General features: G+C 37.8%; 1 protein-coding gene across 2 annotated transcripts; it reads right to left on the bottom strand.

Moving 5' to 3' along the window:
• Window positions 1-1,453: 1,453 nt before the first annotated feature.
• On the bottom strand, window positions 1,454-21,680 carry LOC106059088 (carotenoid isomerooxygenase-like). 2 transcript variants are annotated; one of them, XR_008774494.1, is made up of 13 exons: window positions 21,470-21,680; window positions 20,506-20,675; window positions 19,605-19,863; window positions 18,028-18,175; window positions 15,990-16,128; window positions 14,654-14,871; window positions 14,060-14,308; window positions 11,728-11,836; window positions 9,753-9,853; window positions 8,406-8,520; window positions 1,666-1,909; window positions 1,624-1,633; window positions 1,454-1,589 (listed from the first exon to the last, which is right to left on the bottom strand). XR_008774494.1 is itself a non-coding variant. In XM_056008921.1 (11 exons), the coding sequence occupies exons 2-11, from the start codon at window positions 20,594-20,596 to the stop codon at window positions 1,713-1,715; spliced, it is 1,626 nt and encodes a 541-aa protein (XP_055864896.1). In that variant the 5' UTR covers window positions 20,597-20,675; window positions 21,470-21,680; the 3' UTR covers window positions 1,454-1,712. The 2 variants fall into 2 exon arrangements, 1 of the variants encoding a protein (XP_055864896.1); XM_056008921.1 differs by having other exon boundaries at window positions 1,454-1,909.
• Window positions 21,681-24,608: the final 2,928 nt, after the last annotated feature.

Below are 24,608 nucleotides of genomic sequence, written 5' to 3'. Positions count from 1 at the left end.
AATAGTTTTGATTTTTGTTTAAAACTTTGAATGAATTAATCTTGTAAATTGAAGAGCTCCTCACTGTTTAAATATGGATTTAAAAAGGTCTCTATTTGAAGTTGCACAGTTCACCACAGTGTACATGAGTTCACATCAGATTTGTGATTCCATTTGTTTCATACACTAATGGACTAATTATACACATAAAAGATGAGATAAGTTTATACTTAAGATTTCTGTAGACTGTTAAGTGAAATATAAACTCTTCTAGACTGTTTATTCGTTTAGTGAGATATAAACTTCTGTAGACTGTTTAATGAGATATAAACTTCTGTAGTCTGTTTAATGAGGTATAAACTTCTGTAGACTGTTTAATGAAATATAAACTTCTCTAGACTGTTTAATGAAATATAAACTGCTCTAGACTGTTCAGGAAAATATAAACTTCTCTAGATTGTTCAGGAAAATATAAACTTCTCTAGACTGTTAAGGGATGAATATTATGTTCTTATTATTACCTTAATCTGAAAGATTGGGTGACAGTTTGCAAGCACACATTTGATATATAGGTTAGGCATTTTAAAACACAAAATGCTCCTATGTTTCTAATTAGACACGTATCAAGCCAATCATTTGTCTAGCTTAGGGCATCATCCAACAACAAACTTATACAACAAACAAAAACAGTCTCATCCTGTTCATTGTATTTAATAAGTTTCATTATCATGAAAGATAATAGATGCACAGAACAATTTTACAGTTCTTATACAAATAAACATACAATTTTGGAGCTTGAACCAAAACCTATGAATTAGGAGCTTGATGTATTCATCAAGTAATAAATGATTGGTTAGTCTCAAGAGATTGGTAAGTGTTGTTGACTTGAAGCACCAAACTGCTGGTAGGCAACTAAACTGCTGGTAGGCAACTAAACTGCTGGTAGGCAACGAAACTGCTGGTAGGCAACCAAACTGCTGGTAGACAACTAAACTGTTGGTAGACAAACTGTTGGTAGGCAACTAAACTGATGGTAGACAACTAAACTGCTGGTAGGCAACTAAACTGCTGGTAGACAACCAAACTGCTGGTAGACAACCAAACTTCTGTAGGCGTATTATATTTTAACTTGTAAATTTGAAATAACCTGAATAAATTCTTTTGTGAACAAAACAAAATAGAACGTTATTACAATATAGAGAAATTCAACTTGAAATGAAATAAATAATTTAATAAATGCAGTAGTAGTAAGTAATACTATAAAATGGTATACTGAACAAAATCTCACTACAAAAACACGTCTTTTCACTCTGGCGTTCTGGCGTCGTCTCTAGTACCTACGATCGCTGACGACAATGCCATCATTCACAACCAATCGCTAACATCTTCCCAGTGTCACCATAGAAACAGTCTCAGAATGCCATGTTCCAAGTGACAAGTTGAATAGACCTAGAGTAAGTCTACTATCTAGACCTAGAGTAAGTCTACTATCTCCCTTTGGCCTACTTTCTGAGGTTTTGTCTCTAATTTCTTAATAAGCTAATGTAATTATGGTGATCAATATTGTAAATATAACAACACATTAAGGATTTAAAAAATAACACACACAAGTACAAATATTTATTAAAATACTTACACACACAAATACAAATATTTATTCAAATACTTACACACACAAATACAACTATACATTCAAATACATACACACACACAGTCAAGTAGATGCTCGTGAATTACAAATGGATGTCTACACTTGTAAACAAGTTCCTACTTTTTGTGTCGTCGCTGAACGTGCCGTGAAAGGTCATGGACATTTTAACATCGCGTGGAATGTAAGCTCGTGCCAGTTCCGTGAAGGACTTGGCATCCAGTATCAGCAAGAAGGAAGGCTCTTCGAGGGTTTCACATAGGACTGGAGACATCACAACACCTGGAGGAAAACATTGAACAGTCATTGACTACACCTGAAGTGTAGCATACAACTATCTTGTACAACACATGAAAACTGTAGCATACTACTATCTTGTACAACACATGAAGTGTGGCATACAACTATCTTGTACAACACATAAAAACTGTAGCATACTACTATCTTCTACAACAGTGATGCCCAAAATACGGCCCGTGGGACAGATGCGGCCCGCAACTTGGTTCTATCCGGCCCGCTGAAAGATCTTTGCTTTTTTGTGTAACATGATAATAAGCCAACATAATAGTTTTAGAAAGAAAGTGCTACTATTTTGAAAAAAACAAAAAAACAATACATATACGGCATTATCAAACAATTATGGCGGCATTCTTTATTTGAGCCCCAAATAAAGGATTGTTAAACTGCTCTTAAAGATTGGAGGATAGATGGGAATATTTACCAAAAAGAAACAAGAAAATAAGTCGGTGGTAAAACTAGCTACAATGTTGCTCACATTTTAAGCTGAGAAATGAAGACATTGCCAGGTGTGTAAAAAAATAGAATAAACCTCAAAATCCCATTAATAATGTAAGTAGTAGATTCATGGGTTTCTAATCAAATAGTTTCAGGTCAATTTCGGCAAATGGCCCGCGACAAAAGTGTTGGAAATTAAAATGGCCCGCGACATGAGTGTTGGAAATTAAAATGGCCCGCGACATGAGTGTTGGAAATTAAAATGTCCCGCAGGTTGAATTAAGTTGGGTATCACTGTTCTACAAGACATGAAGTGTGGCATACAACTATCTTGTACAACGCCTGGAGTAAAACATGCACCTATTATGTTGTATTTGCTGACCAATAGAAGTGCAGACCTAGAGTTTAGTGTTCTTAACGAAGTCAACAATCATAACTAGTTAAGTAAGGTGGCCAAACGTCCCGACTTACGCTTTGGACCGTCCTACACGCTTTTCATGAAATATCCGGGCGATACAGCCTGAGATGAACTCCAATTGGTGACAAGGCAGGGAGACCTAGGTCTCCCGTAGTGCTCTGGTAAGGAACTCTGCTGTGGCGCGAGACAGCCAATGTCCCCCTCTCATTCAAAAAGTCGATCAATGTCACACTTTTGATTTAAAAACTTTCTAAATCTTTGAACTAAAAACTTAAATGTACCACTTGCAGCGTTTCCTTCTTGATCCTTAGGCTTATTTCGTGTTCGATGCTTCGCAGACACCTGTGCTAGAGGCATGGCAAGTCCTTTTATGTTACAGCATCCTGTCTTCTTCTCAGAAACTGACGTCAGCACGTTTTCAATAGACTTTTGGCGTGTTGTCTTTCTACGTGTCTCTCGCTGATTCTGATTAAACAATCCCAGTTTACAGTACCGGCTTGGCCTTTTTCACTTCTCTTTAAATCGATGACGGAGTACAAAACCATACTTTTCAATTGAAAGCTCCTAGTAAGCCTCCATTAAGGTACTTCTACATTATCTAAATATTTGTTTAATAGTTTATTCGTAGCCGCTAAAGTTACTTTGCCTATCATATAGTTTTCAATCAATATCACTTTAATATTGCTAACAAACGTATGACCCAAAAATAAAACAAGATTATTAAGAGAGTTTGTGTTATCACACAAACTCAGAGGCGGCCCCCATCAAATTCACCAATGTTTTGATCATTTAAAGAAATTTGGCGTTATTTTTCACATGAAAGCAAACAGTGCAACACGTCGTCTTTGATAAGACTCTTCTAACTCTTCTGGAATAAGCAGAGTAGCTTTAAGTGATCACCTAAGATCAGCATGGAAACCTCCCGATACAGTGTGAGCTGATTACCTACTTTTATTGATTTTTACTCAAATGTAAAATCCCAATGTTATTTACATTTATTCAATTGTTATTGCACATTTTACAATAATACTTAATTAAAATTATAAACAGACTTAACATCGCATGAACAGGTTTCTTTTGTTATACTTTAAATGATATAACGTTGTGCGGTCATTTACACTTAAACTACCTTCTAGATGTGTCAAGGCATATTTGGGCATATATCTAGAGATTTTATTATTATATTTTCCCATGTGTCTGCTTTTACCAATTTATAATTTTTCCAACTTGTTTGTCACCCCTAAAATGGTGTCGACTGATGCGGACCGCACCTCTCACACCCCACCCCCTAGTGACGCCACTGCTCCAAGATATATCTAGAGATTTCATTATTATCTTTTTCAATGTGTCTGCTTTTGCCAAGCTATAACTTTTCTAACTTGGTAGTCACCCCCAAAATTATTGTGTGTGTAGGTCTTCTTTGTGTATAAGTTTAGTGGCGTAGCATCCATGGCGCGAAGGGGTTCAATGAACCCGGTCCTACGACCATTTTTTAGAAGAGGGGGATTTGACTGCAAAACCCCCTGGTAGGGGGTTTCAAACTCAAAATCCCCTTGGCTGCTCTGGGGCAAGTGATGGTTTAGTATTAAAATCTCACCTAAAATAAACAGAATCAAAGCAAAAAATCAGTCACTATATTCCGGATTGGGGATTTTCATTTCGTGGGTGGGAAGGGGGGTTTTACCCCCCCCCCCCGATACGCCCATGGTGGAAATTATAATAACTAAGTAGTTGAAAAATTTAAGCCTTCTCTTTTTATGTCTCTTGATCGACATATGTTCCTTTTTCGCTCCCCAAATATCTGGCCACCTTAGCTTAAGACTTAAGTAAAGACTTGAGAATAAAGCGATAACTCGTATGCAGCTGTGCAGTTTTAAAGTTGACATCTACACAATAGTTGTGTATGAATGAAAGAGAAGGGAGATCATTAGGAATCTACATGTACATAGTTTTTCTATAGTTAGTTTAAATTTGAACAATGCCAATTATATCATTGATCTAAGATTTATATAAAAAAAATATACTAAATTTTACTGCATAGATAAATCAAAGAAATATAGGAACTTAGCTTGACATAATTCAGAATGAAATCCTTTTGTAAAGAAATACAAAGAACCAAATTTATCTGCTTCTTTGGACTTATTTAAAACATAAAAAATTCGATTTATTAGTTCGTCGGGTTCGCGTTCTAGCTATAAATGAATTATCCCAAATCATCTATATTAAAGTTTTAAAACCTATATCAATGAATGTGCATTTTCCCCTATGTATATATTACGTAAACATGTGTTAGTTGTTTCTGTCATTTAGCCGTGCCCAGTGTTTGGAGATAATGAGGGTATAGGGTTGAACAAATACAAGACGTTGGTTGATTCTTACAGACCTCCCAAAGATTCCTTAGTTCAGGGGTGGGCAAACCTAAATCGGTACGTGACGTTTTGGCGCCGCCGTTTTGGTGCCGCCGTTTTGGCGACGGGACGTTTTGGCGCGAGATATCATTTGACGATAATTTAATAAGCACGTAGCTTTTATAACAATGTTTATTTCACTCTACCGTAATATTGTATGTATAGTATGAATTCTAACACAGTTCAGCGAATTTCTTATTGTTTTAATTTTAAAGGTTTTGTTTATTTCATGAATATAGGCCTATAATAAGTCAGATTCCTGAATGGTAATGACATGCTATATGTGAGTTCTGCTAATCGCACTGGATGACATTTTAGGATTTCTTTCCAAAAGATTTTTTTTTTATTTGACATTAGTGTAATATACGAACTAGCTAAGTGTCACACTTTAATATAACAAAAACCATGTTAACATCTAAAGCTCTATTACGCTGAATGACGACAATAACTCCACACATAGTAAAGATCAAGACACGGAATGTGGTCAGTACAAACTCTAACGTGAAAAGATATACTTTGAGAAATTGGGTAGGGGTGATTTGGGTGAAACATCTCGTATTGACGCAGGTATAGTTAAACAAATGAAGACAAGACCAGCACCGAGCACTGGTCGTTGGCGTCATGCGTCTGGCGATCATCTCTTTGGGAATGGTCATTACATGTGACACATATCCCGCCCCCTCTCTTCTGCTCACATTTCACTCCTTGTATATACTCTTTCCTCCACCCCTACCCTCTCTCACGCGATTTTTGTTTTTAATTTTAAAGTAATATCTTAAAAAACCTTTTTTGAAAATAAAAGTGTGCCTCTTAATAAACACATATACACAAGCCAAAATGTTTAAGAAAATGATGTGAAAAACAAACACACATTTACATTAATACGTGAAAAATATGTCTTAACACAAACACTCATGCAATGCAAAACATAGATATGAATAATTCTTTTAAAACAAATAATACAATAAACGTCCCGTCGCCAAAACGGCTTGCGCCAAAACGACCTTCGCGCCAATACGGCGGCGCCAAAACGTCCTGCTTCGAACCTAAATAAATCAAGTGTGCCACACATTACACATATAAAATTGCAAATATATTAAAAATCAGTCATTGTAAATATCTATAGAAATTATTTAAACTTTTGATTCATATCACTTATAATGAAGAGGCTAAAGAATCATTGTCTCTAAACGTCCTTATAAAATTTTGTAAGTAAACGAACATTATATTTAATAGCAATATTTTGATAAATTTAGTAAAAGACATAAGCCCAGGCCAGTATTTATTCAAAGCTATGAAGAACTGTGTCGAAAGGGTTGGCTTTTGTACAAGATGGCAAGGGTAACAACTGATGGAGCTTTGACTGAGAAAAATAACCTTTTTAATAAAATAAAGAAAATATCCCGAACATAAACTAGTAACTGGAAAGTTTACAAAACGCTACACTGAATTAATACGTATTGTGTCATACATGGAAATACGTATGTATCATGCATAGGGCTATTGTCCCCAGGGCCGTCCCTAGGCATAGTTTAAGTGTGCAGCTGCTAAGGTCCGTGATTGTTGGGGGCCTCGCAAAGGAAATAAGCTTTGATTTCTAGAGAAGGAACAGTGAAACTTGTATTCAATGTTATTGTTCGAATTTCATACTTTTAGTTTTTTCCCTTTATTTTGTATTTTTATATTTTATTCGGGGCCACCAAATTCACTTCGCCTATGCCCTCCAAGTATCCAAGGCCGGCCCGACTGGCAGTTCCGAAAAGTACATGAAGATTTGGGATTAAAACATTCTGATATTCGGTAACACAGTAGTATTCACTGGCCAATCATTAGATCAATATGGAATCTCAAGGAAGAAAATGTTAGGTTCCTTGATGGACATTGACTGTGACCCTTTCCTAATATTTCTAATGAAAGTTGAAGACAGACTTCATGTTTATCATCGGAAGCATTGCAATGTGTTGTTTGCACATGAAATGTATGTGCATCTTAAATCTTTTCAAACAAAGCTATTCCATTTCTTGAGGCCAGCATAAGAAATTAAGGCTTTATCATTTTACCTTAGCTGAAAGGTGAAACTATTTCTAGTGAAATGGTTGAAAAGTACAAGACTTATTTGGATTCCTTGATTGTGGAATTTTAAAACAAAATTTAAGACGACAAGAACTTGAAACCAGTTTTCAATAGCCTCAGTTCCCATTTCATGCAGAAGCTGGCTGAACTCCAGATGACATACCCCCAAGTAAATTATGAGCTGAAAGAGAAGTTATAGTCAGTTCCTTCGCGGGAGTTTTATGGGGTGCCAGAAGCTGTATATCCACACTTTAAGAAACTTTAAATTTCACATTTTTAAGGAACCACATTCCTCTTTGAAAAACCTTTTCTTTTTGTTTGAAAATTATCAAGTGTTAGAAAAGGTCGATGCTTATTGAAGATAATTTGACAGTAGTCACAAGAAAAACTACAACTAGTAAGGTAGTTCCATGGTTTCGGAACATTAGGCACGAGAGTAAACAGTTATACACTTCATATTAAGTACTACTATACATTCGTGTTGAAATGATGGATGTAAATGGACAATAGCGAAATAAATAAAACATAATTCGTAAAATTAGTTCAAGAAATTGCTAACTCTTGTTTTAATTCCTCATTTATATATATATATATATATACATATATATATATATATATATATATATATATATATATATATATATATATGGCCCGCCTAGTGGCCTAGTCCCCAAATTTTATTAATGCGGCCCTCGGTTGAAAAAGGTTGCCCACTCCTGCCTTAGTGTCATCTAGTGAGGACCAGATGTCCCAAGGTCGTTAACAGAAAAAATTGGAAGTGTGCCGTTATTGTGTATTGTCTGTCTTATGTTTTCGTGAAAATGTATTGTGAAAGGTCTGTCTTATGTTTTCTTGGAAGTGTAGTGTGTATTGACTGTCTTATGTTTTCGTGAAAATGTATTGTGAAAGGTCTGTCTTATGTTTTCTTGGAAGTGTATTGTGTATTGTCTGTCTTATTTCTTGGAAATGTATTGTGTATTGACTGTCTTATGTTTTCTTGGAAATTTATTATGATATATAAATTTATTTTAAAAACAATTCTTACCCTATCCCTTGTGGCCTTGTTTGATCAGTGTGGTGTGAAAAGAAACTATCCTGTCTGTTTGTCCAGTGTAACGAGGTCAAATAAAAAAAAAAAACTTACCATCGTCCTCATCCACGGCATCGGGAGCGGGTACAAAGATGGGTTCTCCAGGATAATAGTATTGAGTTTGTTTCCATTCTTTGTAAGTCTTCTCTTCCAGATCCACCTTGACAAGCTGTCAACAGAAGTATTGGTATTGTATGGTTAGATGATAGTTATATAGGTTGGTGTATCTGTATAGAGACACATAGTCCATTTATATATGTCGTACCTGAATACCACTACCATTTTTTTTTCCTAACAAAAACAAAAACAAAAAAACAACTAGCGGCCGTGACATTGCAGGTTTGAAGCACGGTCATGTCAAACGACAAAATTGTTCCCTAAAAACAAACAAAAAAAGGACTTCAACAAACGAGCCCCTCTAAGAGACGTTTTCAAGGGTCCCCATTGTCTGAGAATGATATGACGGGGATTTTATTTAATAGAAGGATTTGACGCGTCACTGTTTAAACCTGTGTGTATGACTGAGATGAATTGGATGTGAGAATAGGACTGGGCTCCAAACCCCTTGCCGTCAGCCTGTCTACGAGATAGAAACTCCAAAATAAAACCCCTTGTAGAAGACAGGCATAGAAGACGCAAAGAAAAATTAAAGAGACCCACGGTAGACAAGGCTTCTTCTGCATCAGATGTGGGAAAATATGCAGGTGGCAACTGGGTTTGCATAGACACTGCATACATCCTTAATAAAAGACATTGCCATTATCATTACATTTGTGATTACATTTTAAAATAGCGTTTTACGTTTTGCTACAAGTCTAGTAGATCTTTGAACTGTGTGACACAATGCTGTGTCTAACAGGAAAAATAATCTTCTTATCTTATCTTATCTTATATAATACAGACGTTACTTCAAAAAAAAAGATGATTACGTCCTACGCGTCATGAATTCAGTCATGCATATTAACCAATGACTTAAATTCTGCCAAGTCACTGGTTTTCCTGGCTAGCTCAGGCAACCCATTCCATGCTCTAATAGCACTAGGGAAGAAGGAGTAATCATACGAAAAAAAATATCATAGTCCCTACAAGTTCTATTATTCAAGCTATATAGTCCAAATGCAGTGCTATAGTCTTTCCAACAAAAATGTTAATGTTTCTATATTGTATCGAGGCAAGACAAACAGGAGCTACCACTAAATGTCCTAATTTGACGATAATAAAGTACACTACGAAAATAATGCTATTGACATACATACGCCTTCCTATGAAAAGAGTGCCAACTATTTATCTTTTCGAAACCTGGTATATATCATTAAATAATAAACATAAAAAGATAAATATAAGAATCTGTCAATTTCAAATTGCGGTATATCTCACCCGACTTAACCAAAGGGAACCTACCCTGTAACAATCACTGAAAACAGATGAACCATAAACAAATCTGTATTTCTTGCCGGCATATTTCTGATAGTTGATACGAGGTAATTCCAGGACGATTTTCTCTGTAGAGACATACAAGTATGAGCATGACACACAACATTACAACGAATGTCTCCAAAGATTCAAGAAGAAGAGTGCATGATATCATGGGGCTAATAAGACTCAGTTCAAAAACATATTTTAAAAACTACTGGAGATTTTCTTGACAAACTAAACAATGTCAAGGACGCTCTAATGAACTTTAAAATTATGAACCAAATCAAAGTCACAAACAGAAAATATTGAACATTTCAGTCCTAAAATATGCATATAAATTGTCACAACACTTTTAAAAACATAGCTTATCAACGCAAGGTTGTGAGCGCCGGAAGTGGTAATGGTTCTAAGCCCACCATTACCTATAAAATGCTTCCAATGGCACGCGTCTCAAATAGCCTATGACAAGCAGTCCAACTCCATGCCTTTACATATGGTTTAGATACTGAGCCCGGCGGAACTGTTATCACCAACAGGAGAAGGGGCAAAGGCAAGCAACTGGCGCCTAAACCAGTACGCTTCGGGCAGGATGGGCTAGTTAGCTTTGGTTGGCTACCCATTTAGGAGAAGGAAAACGGAATCCAAACCTCCGCTGCCTTGCGGCTATACCCAACACGGTCAAGGTTTCGGGAACAAACCCTGAGGAAAAATCAGGAGCTGGTGACCCTTAGGCAGATTGTGACACACCGTGCTACAGCCTGGCAGAGCCTGCGGCGCTACTGATCCTAAACTGTATCTGATATTAAGTTCCTTTGGTCTCATCAGCTGCGCGGAGAGAGGGGAACTGTGGGCGACATCGTTCCGACAATGGACAATGCCCAGGCTTTCATCTCGCTTGTTCGAGATGAACCATAGTCGTTTTACGACTGAAGGAAGCCATTGTGTTTGTACGACTAAAGGAGGCCAATGTGTGTGTGTGTGTGTTTATGTACGACTAAAGGAGGCCAATGTGTGTGTGAGTGTGTGTACGACTGAAGGAGGCCAATGTGTGTGTGTGTGTGTGTACGACTAAAGGAGGCCAATGTGTGTGTGTGTGTGTACGACTGAAGGAGGCCAATGTGTGTGTGTGTGTACGACTGAAGGAGGCCATTGTGTGTGTGTGTGTGTGTGTACGACTGAAGGAGGCCAATGTGTGTGTGTGTGTGTACGACTGAAGGAGGCCAATGTGTGTGTGTGTGTACGACTGAAGGAGGCCATTGTGTGTGTGTGTGTGTACGACTGAAGGAGGCCATTGTGTGTGTGTGTGTACGACTAAAGGAGGCCATTGTGTGTGTGTGTACGACTGAAGGAGGCCAATGTGTGTGTGTGTGTACGACTGAATGAGGCCATTGTGTGTGTGTGTGTGTACGACTGAAGGAGGCCATTGTGTGTGTGTGTGTGTGTACGACTAAAGGAGGCCAATGTGTGTGTGTGTGTGTACGACTGAAGGAGGCCATTGTGTGTGTGTGTGTACGACTGAAGGAGGCCATTGTGTGTGTGTGTGTGTGTGCACGACTGAAGGAGGCCATTGTGTGTGTGTGTGTGTGTGTGTGTGTACGATTGAAAGAGGCCAATGTGTGTGTGTACGACTAAAGGAGGCCGATGTGTGTGAGTACGACTAAAGGAGGCCAATGTGTGTGTGTGAGTACGACTAAAGGAGGCCAATGTGTGTGTGCATGTACGACTAAAGGAGGCCAATGTGTGTGTGTGTGTACGACTAAAGGAGGCCAATGTGTGTGTGTGTGTACGACTAAAGGAGGCCAATGTGTGTGTGTGTGTACGACTAAAGGAGGCCAATGTGTGTGTGTGTTGTCCACACTTCCTGTATTTCGTACACCGGATACACCAAAAGGCTTGTTATTGTTTGGTTTCCCGCCATTTATAATAAATCTCAAATAGCTACGCTGAAGGTACAACTAACCTGGTCTAAGATAGTCAGGGGTCAAGGACACAACTTTAGGGTTGTCGTAATCAATGACAGCAGTGGCTTTTGTGCGGCACAGTCCCACGAGATTTATGTCACATGGAGCCTGAAATCAAGCACCCCCCCCCCCTTCAATAATATTTAAATTAAATGTTGAGATATTTAGAAGTCATATATATGCTAATTATTTATGATATATGCACACTCAGTTCCTAAGGGACAAAGACTAGGCTAGCAAATGTTAGATAAGTTTTGCTAATGCATAAAATAAACTAAGACTAAGACTGCTTTATTGATCCTTACGGAAATTTGTAGTGATTGCAAGGACTCTTTTCTCATATAAAGACAACACAACAGAAAAATACACATAAATACAACAGACACAACATAGAGAGTTCATTCAGCGACTACATCAGGCATCTTGGTGCTTTTCATGTTCCCTGATCAACGAGTGGCGATGATATAGTCTGACCGAGTGAGGTACGAACGAGTTTTTGTATCGCTCTGTTCTTGTTTTGATTGACAGCATTCGCCCACTTCGCGACGACCTGACGTAGTTCTGATGGAGCGGGTGGCCGATGTCTTCGAAGATTTTTTCGATTTTCCTTTGACACTTTTGTTCAAAAAGTTCCTTTAAATACGGTAATGTTGTGAGTGCAATTTTTGATGCCCTTTTTATGATATTTTCTAGACGTCGCAACAGTTTAGATGAAGCGTTGCCTTGCCAACAAGTTATTCCGTATGTTAGCAGATTTTGTATAGTCGCGCCGTAAAAAGTATCTAGGATCTTCTTGTTTAGTTTAAAAGCTATTGAGTTTGAATATATAATTTTAGTTTTTCGTAATATGAACATTTATCAAGTATTATTTTTTTTTTGAAGCTAATTTAATTATTGTTTTCAAACAAATAAGGGGAAATAATTCTACCAAAAACGTTCTAATGGCTGACCAATGACATCCATTGACTCTTCAATCGGGAAGACCAATATGTCACACGCAGCAACGCTACACAGATGTTCACACCATCGGCAGAAGTTAACACTCGATAGGAAAGAGAATAAAATAATAACTTCTCCCTTCACTTTGTACTAGAGTCTAGGAAGACTCAATGGTCCCTGACAGAAAGTCTGAAGCCAGGGCAGATAATGATCTAAATCAGTGTTTCCCAAACTTTAGACTAAAGTCTACCCTTTTATAATTTTTGTGAGGCTAAGAACCCCTCGGCTTGTACCTAAGAAAAGAATGAACATAATAAATGGGTATTTTGTAAAAAATTAGCATAGTTAATAAGGTGCAGCGCGTACCCTCCAAAGTCTTCCAGTACCCCTGGGGGTACGCGTACCCACTTTGGGAAACACTGATCTAAATACAAGGATGCAAATAGTTATCCCCCGCTATCCCTGCTGCCCATGTCTCAAGTCTACCTCCATTAGCTAACCTTTTTACTTTTATGTATTAGGAATGACGATCAATGCAAATTCATATGGATATAGGATTTAATCCTATATTATGGTGAAGAGCTCAGTGCTACGTCACGTGTCTGGAAGCACCGAAGCAGATTCTTACACTTAGTTCCAGACATTTCTGAAGAATATTTTGTAGTTGATAACAAGTTTCTCTTTCAATTAAATAAATATCATTTTAAAATTGCAACTTAAGTTTTTTTGTTTGTTTTTTTATGCACCTACATATATAAGAAGCAAAGTAGAGAAAATGAGGAGCGTGGTCGAGAGGCTAAGTACCCTTGAACTTGCCTTAGCTTGGCTACATATGAAAGGGGTTCGAGGTTCGACTCCCGACTCGAGCAGAGTAGTGTTTACTGAGCGCCTAAAGGCAGCACGACCCCCTCCCCCCCACTGGTCCACAACTGAGATTGGACCATAGCGCTCTGAGCTTGCTAATAAGCATGAAAGTAGCGCTATATAAAAGGTATACTTTATTTTAAAATACAAACCCAGAACTAGTTGAAACAACATTGTACTCCCTTAACTGTTTCACACACTTATAATACATTTGATTATTGGTGACCCGAAAAAATATTTGGTAATGCAAACGGATCAATGCGAAATGGAATAGAAGATAAAGTGTGTGTCTGTGTGTGTGAGAGAGAGAGAGAGAGAGAGAGAGAACTATAAACATTTATATTGCTCAATGATTCCCAATCACGTAAACTCGTTCGTTTTTTGTCGATATTTCAGCTAAAAATTAGTCTGTTAAGTAATTTGTGTCTAATAATTGAATTAAGTTAAATAACACAAGTCTATGTATTTGTCTCCAACACTTTACAAACTATAAAACAAAAATCTGGGTATTTTCCAAACTCAACTCACATTTTCTAAGTTTAGCGGAAGTACAAACCGAGCGAAAGACCCAGCGTCTGGAATCACGAAGTCCGTCTTTCTCAAGCTCTCAAGATACAGATCCAAGATGGCGTCCACCTTGTGGTAGAGCACCAGATCCACCACCAGGAATCCATCTTCCTCAAAACAGTTGATGAAATGGAACACGAACGACGATGTTGTTTCGTACGTGTAGGGAAGTCGTCTGCTGGTCTGTCGGTCTATCACATGAAACTGTAGCTGTTAACAAGAACATAAAATATTTTATCGCCAGTTTGTCGATTAGAACATTATTATTATAGCTTTTATGTAGCGCTACCTTCATGGTTATAGCATACTCAGAGCGCTTTTGGTCCAATCTCATTTGTGGGCCAGTGGGGGGGGGGGGTATCTAAGAGTTGGTTTTCCGTGCTGCCTTTAGGTGCTCAGTAAACACAACTCTACCCGAGTCGGGTGTCGAACCTCGAGCCCCCTTCTAGCGCATTTGGCCTCTCGACCACGCTTCCCACCCACATTGACATTTATAAAACAAAAAACAACAGATACTCCAGCATTTTTCCTTATTTAAGTTATAGGAAGACTGACCGATTCTCCTTTCTTCACCACCAATGTCCCAGCTACTCCTTGCATGTCCACATGGGATATCTGAAATTTTTTGGTGTTGAATGTCACCGGCTGGTCAAGAAGGACAAAGTAGCGGTCACTCATTCCAAAACTGTGATTGTAAGCGATGTAGTTCTGCCAGCGACTGGGGACACTGGCAAGTATTTCAGCGTCGGACATTGACTGGACATTGCTGCCTTCTGAAACAGCAGATCAATGCACATATCTTATCTTATTTAATACAGACGTTACTTCAAAAAAAGAAGATGATTACGTCCAACGCGTCATGCATTTAGTCATGCATATTAATTATCATAACACTCTCCCCATTTTATTTTATAAGTTACAGACATTACGTCAAAAGCTAAGATAATTACGCCCTATGCAAATCCATGTATCTTGCATATACATGACTGCTAAGTCATTGATATTTTTGGATGATTCAGGTTTTCCATTCCAATGCCACTAGCATATGGAACAAGAAATGTGTCTTTAATTTTGTGTCTTTCTGAGTATTTTATCAGGTTTTGTTTTTGTATTTGTAAATGAACGCTCAGTGCTTCATGTATTATTTGCTACTTTCTTTTTTAGTCTTCTGAGCTGCTCTTAGTGTTGTGATGTCTCTACTCTTACTTTATAATGTGTTCTTATTCTGCTTCGACCAGTACATTATACGAGTCTTAGCAAATATTCGTTCTCTTTCAGTAAAGTATGGGTTGGGAAAGGGGTAATAACTCAATAAATGCCGCGGGATACACAATTGAGACCAAAAGAAAATTCACTGCGGATCACAAAGGTAGACGGCGAACATATAACCTAAATAGACCACCTCCAAACAACGGACACCCTTTGTCATCGGCAGTGAATTTTCTTTTGGTCTCAAATGTGTATCCCGCGGCATTTGTAAGAAACCTCCAGCTGTCTCGCTAGGAAGCCGCCTACTGTCAGGTGCTCTCTTCGATGTCAGTTTAAACAAGTTGGTGCCTAAGCTGGTCTTTAAAGCGTTTCCCGGGGAAGGCCTCTCTGCTACGTCTATCACCTTTCATTTCACCTATAAAGATTGCTTTTGGCATATGGTCGTTCACCATACGGGATACTTGCCCTGTCCAGTGTAATTGTCGAACTACAAGCAGTCATTCTATACTGTTCAACCGGCATTCGCAAGAACATTGTTGTTTGTGGTGCAGTCTTGCCATCTTATGTTTATGATGGAGCGCAGACATCTTGAAAGTGACAATACCACCCTACTACAAAAACTACATATAGTCATTTACCGGAGCTTTATACATACACATACGGAAGACTTATCAATACCCACCTAAATGACGAGGAATCTTCACAATGTTAAATGCCTGCCTGTAATCAAAACTTGTGCCATACGTGAACATATCTCCGTTTGGATTGAAGTGAGGATGTGCTGTTCCCGTGTGAATAGACACGATCTTACTCAGATCAATCTACAAGAGACAACAAATAAAAATGAAAATAAAAAATAGAATATCGCTATCTGCATGTCTGCATTATATTCTTGGTCAATTTATTCCCCTTAGTAATATTATAAGATAAGAATTTTAGGACAAGGAAAATACGCCAGACAAGAAAAAAAATACTTTAAAAAAAAAGCTTATATGAAGTTTAATTGTATCAATTAGTTTAGATCAGTCATGTAATTAAATCTGTAATAGATCTAGAGTCTAGACTACTAGACTAACAATCTGTGCAATTAGACATATTTTTACTAATTGTTTTTTTTTTAGCACAATTTTATATTTTTATGCTACTTTTAGCTTTCTCAGTGCGCTGTGATCCTATCACTTGTCTGGACCAGTTGGTCAAATGGGAAGGGGAAAGGGAACTCATGGCTCAAGCCTCCTCAAGCCGATGTACTGACCAGTCTGCTAGTGAGGTGCGTATGAAAATAGAGGATTGAATAGTCAGGCCTATCTATTGTTTGTTTCAAACTTACTTTAAAGTCGCAACCTAAAAAGGGGACTAATTCAGCTTATACCACCACTGAAGTCTAGTACAATTTCTTTCCCCGATACCGAACAAAATAACTGATTACCAATTGTTAATTAACAAATTAATTAATTTTTTAAAATTGATTCTTGTGTTGTCAGGTAAAAAAAACAACAATTGTGCAAAAGTTTCAACTGATCCGAGTTTGGATGTCGGAGAAATAACGTGTACAAACTTTTGACCAAGCAGACAGTGTGACTTGATATAAGCTTTGTAACAATCTACGAAGACTAACAAGTACAATTGAAAAACATGACTTTATATAGAGAGAATATATAGCGAGTCAAGGAACCAGGTCAGTACAGCGAATATATGACTTTCGTCATTTGTATTATATTATATTATACATATATCAACTCACTCTGTCTGGTAAAACGTTTTTCCTACACCCTATCTCGGATCAAGCTGAAATTTTGCACAATTATTTCTTTAACCTACCAGCATTGCATTGCATAGCATAAATATAAAATGTTCTTTCCTCTCGGTTAGTAAATCAGCCATCTTGCCATAAATGTGTAATACTTTTTTACTTACTTAATGTACAAGACTACGCTTAAGGTAACCTGCTTTCGTCATTCTATTGAGAGAGTCTCTGTATTTGTATAGGTCTAAGCCAACTCACCATTTCAATTCTCTTGAGAGAGTCTCTGTATTTGTATAGGTCTAAGCAAACTCACCATTTCAATTCTCTTGAGAGAGTCTCTGTATTTGTATAGGTCTAAGCAAACTCTCCATTTCAATTCTCTTGAGAGAGTCTCTGTATTTGTATAGGTCTAAGCCAACTCACCATTTCAATTCTCATGATAGAGTCTCTGTATCTGTATAGGTCTAAGCAAACTCACCATTTCAATTCTCTTGAGAGAGTCTCTGTATTTGTATAGGTCTAAGCAAACTCTCCATTTCAATTCTCTTGAGAGAGTCTCTGTATTTGTATAGGTCTAAGCCAACTCACCATTTCAGTTCTCTTGAGAGAGTCTCTGTATTTGTATAGGTCTAAGCCAACTCACCATTTCAGTTCTCTTGAGAGAGTCTCTGTATCTGTATAGGTCTACGCCAACTCACCATTTCAGTTCTCTTGAGAGAGTCTCTGTATTTGTATAGGTCTAAGCCAACTCACCATTTCAGTTCTCTTGAGAGAGTCTCTGTATTTGTATAGGTCTAAGCCAACTCACCATTTCAGTTCTCTTGAGAGAGTCTCTGTATTTGTATAGGTCTAAGCCAACTCACCATTTCTGTTCTCTTGAGAGAGTCTCTGTATTTGTATAGGTCTAAGCCAACTCACCATTTCAGTTCTCTTGAGAGAGTCTCTGTATTTGTATAGGTCTAAGCCAACTCACCATTTCTGTTCTCTTGAGAGAGTCTCTGTCTATCTTGTTCATTGTTGCTGTTTCTGTCAGCGCGTACAAGGCATCTGCAAACTCGACAACACTGACTGAAGTGTTATCTGTCCTCTCCGGTGGAAGCTCCGCGAAGTAAGTCTGCGACCTGGCGACACACAAGATCTTATTATTTTTTAACCAAGTTGAATATCTATATTTGTTTACTTTAGGATTCATAAATGTAAATATTCTGGATTTCATACTTTTGGTACTGCGTTCATCTCAAACTGGGCCAGATTTAAGTATGTGGTGGCCCCGGGCAGGATTTCTTGTGGAGGCCCCTACAATTTTTTCGTAAGCATTAATAAAGATCCACTTATGAATGAAAATACTGACATCTAGAGAGCAGACTATATTTTAGAAGAAAGTATAGCTTTTCATAATTTAATCTCATATTCCTTTACAAAACTCTTTTAATATGTATATTTTAGTTTTAAAAAGAGTAAAACATTTCTAAGTTTGTGGAGAGTAAGGCCGTTGATAGACGCAACATCGTAAATCCGAAGCTGTATTTATTTATTCAGAACATGCGACACACTTGTTAACCCTTTAGACGCGTGTGGTAGTTTAGCCTCTAACTCTAAACACTACGATTGTAATTCCATTTGGTACGCACTCATTGTAAAAAAAAGCTCAGCACTTTAAGGGTTAATACAATTTCTGTAAGACGTAAAAAATGAAAAAAAAAGTTTGACAAAAAAATATTGTACAACAGCAATAACATATCATCAGACAATAACAACAACATATCATCAGACAATAACAACAACATATCATCAGACAATAACAACAACATATCATCAGACAATAACAACAACATATCATCAGACAATAACAAGAAAAAAAAACAACAACAACAAAGACTTCAACATCTGTCAAAAATAAAGGCAAATTCCTCGTTTCATATGCTAGGACAAATTTGTACAAATGCTCCTTCTTCCCTAGTGCTATTAAAGCATGGAATGGGTTGTCTGAGCTAGCCAGGAAAACCAGTGACTTGGCAGAATTTAAGTCATTGGTTAATATGCATGACTAGATGCATGACGCGTGGGACGAAATCATCATTCCTTTTTTTTTTTGAAGTAAAGTCTGTATTTTATAAGATAAAGATAATAACAAATACAGACACAAAAAAAGACGACATAAGAAAATAGCATCCAAAAGTGTCAGATAGCCACAACATCACATAACAACATTAAACAACATCACACAACAACATCACACAACATCATGCAACGAAAAGTTCCTAACAAAAAAATCATAAAAAATGCCAAATCACAACTCAATCACTGCACTCCCAGGGAACATCTACGCAAGCGAACAGAGCCTTGACTTCACGAACCGTTAGAGGGTGAGCAGTAGGTCTATTTTAACTCCCTTCTTCAGAAACTAATTAATAAATCCATTTACCTATTTATCACATTCAAGCTGAAGTGAAATTAAGAAGTAAGGTACCAAGCTTCCGGAAGAGAGGAAGTTAATGACTGCTGGCCCCTTTGACCAGCCATATCGTCTGAAGAACTGCTTCAACTCACCCTTTGAAGACGCTCTTGCATGGATCTGGGATAGACTTAGGCCCACTCTTGGTTGGCACCAGCCTCTTTATACCCATAGCTTCGGCAACTGTGTTAGTGTCCAGCAGAGATGACCGGTAAGTTACCTGGCCATCTCGAACATTGAATTTATGAATGACCGAGAAACCATCGAAGAAGTGACGAATGTTCGTGCCATTGACTTTGTATAGACCGGCACCATTCCTGAAGAGACAGCCAGATAACCAGGCTGGAATACATCCTGAAACAAAGTACGATGACCAATCAATCAATTGATGTCTACATATCTATCTTTTGGGGGCGTGATGGCTGTATGGTAAAGTGCTTACATTCCAAACCGAGGGGTCCAGGGTTCAAATCCCGGCGAAGACTGGTATTTTGAATTTCGGTATTTTTAGGGCGCCTCTGAGTCCACCCAACTCTAATGGATGCCTGGGATTAGTTGGGGAAAAGTAAAGGCGGTTGGTTGTTGTGCTGGCCACATGAGACCCACCATAACCACAGGCTACAGAAACAGATGATATTTATAGCCCCGTAGGTCTGAAAGGGATACTTTACTTTTAAAAAAATCTATCTATCTATCTATCTATCTATCTATCTATCTATCTATCTATCTATCTATCTATCTATCTATCTATCTATCTATCCATCTATCTTATCTATCTATCTATCTATCTATCTATCTATCTATCTATCTATCTATTTATCTATCTAAGTCATTGGTTGACATGCATGACTAAATGCAGGACGCGTTGGACGTAATCATCTTCTTTTTTGGAGTAACGTCTTTATTGTATAAGATAAGATAAGTTTCGAAATGGAAAATGTTCATATTTGACTATTTAGACTCTTAGATTATTAAGAGATAAAGACAAACACTTACCTACAATTTCAGTCGGCAGATCGCCATTGGTGTCAGCGGTGACCACATCAAGTGTCATCCATTGAGGCGTCCTACCTGTCACCGCTTCCATGTCTTCTTAGATCATCGCCAATTATGTCACAGATTTGATGGTATGGGAGACAATTAGGCTACTAACGGCAGGGGAAGTACTAAAAAAAAAACAACAACACTTTTTTTTTAAAATTTCCTTGAAAGCTAGCAGCAAGAAATAAATTAAAAATTTTTCTTGAAAAAAAAAAAAAAAAACAGACACAAAACAATAATAAAAAAATAAATAATTTATCTTAGTAGATCTAAATCTGAAATTCACATTTATAAAGTATTGCATTTCATTAGACCATCACACCCTGATATACTGGACAGTTATCCATACTTTGGCTAAGCTAACTGGACATGTCCATCCCATCCCAGTGGCGCTACAGCCCATGGAGGGCTCTGGCCTGCTTTAACACATCCTTCCATTCAGATCTCTCCTGGGCCTTTCGTCTCCACGCCCTAACCCCAAGCTGCTTCAGATCTGCTTCCACGTCATCTGTCCATCGCAACTGGACATGTAGGCATATTATAAAGTACTTTTGATTTGAATTTCGTTTAAAGAATGATGATTGTTGCTATTAACTCGGACCGGTCTGATGTGCTATACTTGGAATGGTAGAATTAATGTTGCAAAAAAAAAGTTATCAAATCTCTAGGTTTTGATTCGGAACCAAACTTTGTATAATAATAATAAGAGTTGTCTTCGAGTCCGAAGATTATTGAGGAATGCAGTATTTCCCGTGGATACGCGGCTGTGACCTACATATCTTGCCACATCCATCTCTGAATAAAGAAAAGCTAAACGACCAGTTCGAAATGATAACAATTCAACCTACATTCAATTATAATTTAACAATCTTTTAAAATTTAACACTTTGAATATGTCTGAGCACACAAGGTGTTCTACCTTTTAGAAAAAGACCTAAATTGGTTTAATTTAATATAAAAATATTTGTTTCGTCAATACAACTACAGCAAGAATTGTTTCAACACTCAAGTTCAAAAACGAGTTTTGTATATCCTTTGTGTCCCAGAAACTGAGTCTCCTCAAGACGTTAATCACGTGATATCTAGGTCCTAACACCAAATGTGACTTGTCATCTCATCTCTCGTTAGTTAATCCCTTCTACAGCACGCTTCAGGCCAACTAAAAGGTAAAAGAAAGAATTGTGCGAAATGTCAGCTTGATGCTAGATTAGGTGTAGGAGAAATAACCTGTACAAGTTTTTTACCTGACAGACAGACAGACAGACAGAGTGAGTTGATATACGTTTTATAAAAAAAAAGATCAGGTTATTTGAAAGTGATTTTATATTTTCAGCTGTCTGGAAAGTTGAGTTGTAAGAAACTTGTATATGCGGGCTCAGACTAGACTAGCTGGCTATTTTATATAGGCTATAGCTGGCTGTTTTATATAGGCTATAGCTGGCTGTTTTATATAGGCTATAGCTGGCTGTTTTATATAGGCTATAGCTGGCTGTTTTATATAGGCAACTTGTTTACTTTAGGTCTACTTTAAAGTTGTTTTGAGATCTCTATTCATCCTATGTATGTTTTTTTTTGTTCTAGGACCCTGGACAAACAGACAAGAAATAATATTTTTTTTTGAAAACAAAATTACTAACAAATAATTGTGAAATAATTGTGTTTCTTCCTTGTCGATGCCGATGGTATACAATTAATTGAAACTACTGTAAACATTTGATAGAACAAGAAAACAAGACGTTAGTATTCGTTTAAAATATTTTATTATCAAAATCACAGAATATCCCTGTAATATGTTCAACACACATTCACGCGGACACCTAGACCTGCATTTCATACACCGCACATAAAAAAGGGACAAAACATCGAGAGGGAAGTTTTAGAGAAGGTGGAGGGAGAGAAAGAAGCGGAGAAGAGGAGAAGGAGGCAAAGTGAAAAGGAGGGAGTATGTAAGAGATGAGAAAGATTGTTAACTGAGACGAACATACAGTTCACTCTGGTTCACTGAGACGAACATACAGTTTACTCTGGTTCACTGAGACGAACATACAGTCCACTCTGGTTCACTGAGACGAACATACAGTTTACTCTGGTTCACTGAGACGAACATAAAGTTCACTCTGGTTCACGGAGACGAACATACAGTTCACCTTGGTTCACTGAGACGAACATACAGGCCACTCTGGTTCACTGAGACGAACATACAGTTCACTCTGGTTCACTGAGACGAACATACAGTTCACTCTGGTTCACCGAGACGAACATACAGTTCACTCTGGTTCACTGAGACGCGATCGTTAGGGTCCAAATAACTGGCTGATCCGATGACATGATTGTTGTAAGACGGAACGCTATAATTAATGTAACTTATAACATGTTTATTCCCGGGCATGCTACCCTGCCTCAAAGTGGCGCCTGGGTGGACACGATCGTAGGAGGAAACGATTAGGCTAAAGGGTAGCAAAACAAGACTCCCGTGGGGGTGCCTAAGGGGGTGCGAGAGCATCCTCATTGCACTGTGCGGAGTTGTAAAAAAGCTCCCACAACCTTGTCACAATCCAGGCGCCGTTCCTCAAAGGGCCGTTACATAAATGGTGTATCCTGCACGGTTAGCCTGGTATAGAAAAGGAAAATGGCAGGGGTCCATGTGCATGCGGTCTATGGCCGTGGGTCTGACACCCGCCAGACAGAACAGTTTACACTGTTCCCATTCAGGCCGGTGAGAGGGAGCTCTTGTTCACTTTTGCTGGCCTGGAGTTCCAAGAGCCGAAGGCTCAACTCTACCTGACAGTTTCAAGAAGAAGAAGAATAACATGTTTATTAAAACCTTAATTGTGCAATATACATACGACTAGAGAACATAGGCCTACAAACAAGAGCTACTGTTGTGTATGACATAAAAAAATGATCAAAAACTTTTGCCGTAACAATGTAATTCACAATGATTGCAGTCAACATTTAAAGAATTTTTTAATTTAGTGTAATATGACAGACTACACTTAAACCAAATCGCCACAAACCTATAACACAGCAATGGGACTGCCGTTATTTTCCACCTGTGTGAATTAATATCTCAAAAGTCTTACAGTATTTCCTAGCATCCTGCGTTGTCAATTGCAACATCTTATAGGAAGAATCACTTCCCTGGTCTTCCAATGTAGATGTTTCTGTGCAATACGAGCCACAATTACAGCGTCAAAATCGTCACTTTCATCGTTTCATTCTGGCTCGATGTCGATGAATCATTGTTGACCTACTGAAGTTCCACATTTCCGTTTGTCTTTCACTTTGAATGGGCATACATCCATATTCAAGACTAGCTACAGTGAGAAAAACATTGTTGAATTGTCTCGCTTTAATGGCTTCTTTTTACAAAGTATTAACTCTGTCTGGGTGGAATCTTTTACATGTTATTTCTTCATCTTCTTATTCTCTGATCAAGTTGAAACTTTGCACAATTATTTATTGTCGATGACAACATGTGAAACAATAAAAAAAAACTAATTAGTTAATCAATTTGTCGTATTTAATTAATTTTGATTGGTATAGAAGACGTACTAAGCTAAATCGAGATAAGCCTTGTCTAGAGAATAAGGTCATGCGCTAAAAAATTTAAGCTAACAAAGAACTACGAAAGCCTTCTATCTTTATAAGTACTTGAATAGCTCAGTGGCAAACACGTCGGCCTTCCATCGTGGAGGCTTGAGTTCGAATTCAGACTTGAGGACCTTTTTTTTAAAATTGCTTTTGAAAAGGCAGCACGGAAACCTTCTCCCGTATACCTCCTTCCCCCCCCCCCCCCCAAGTGGTTCACAAAGTTGACTGGACAATAGCGTATTGAACATGCTATAAGCGTAAACAAAAACAATCAGTAAAAATATTCCCAAATGTATTATTGTTATTCTACATTTACCTATAATTCGCCTACTCGATTGAGTCGAAATAACTTATGTAGGCCCAAATTTCACTCAATATAATTTTTTTAAATTGTAGGCCTACATGTTTTTATTCGTTCTAACATTGTTTGATTCGTTTAAACGGAGTTTTTGTTCCACATAACA

Source organism: Biomphalaria glabrata, chromosome 13 (genome assembly GCF_947242115.1).
Source record: "Biomphalaria glabrata chromosome 13, xgBioGlab47.1, whole genome shotgun sequence".
NCBI classification, from domain to species: Eukaryota; Metazoa; Mollusca; class Gastropoda; family Planorbidae; genus Biomphalaria; species Biomphalaria glabrata.
This window is presented reverse-complemented; position numbering and strand designations above follow the sequence as displayed.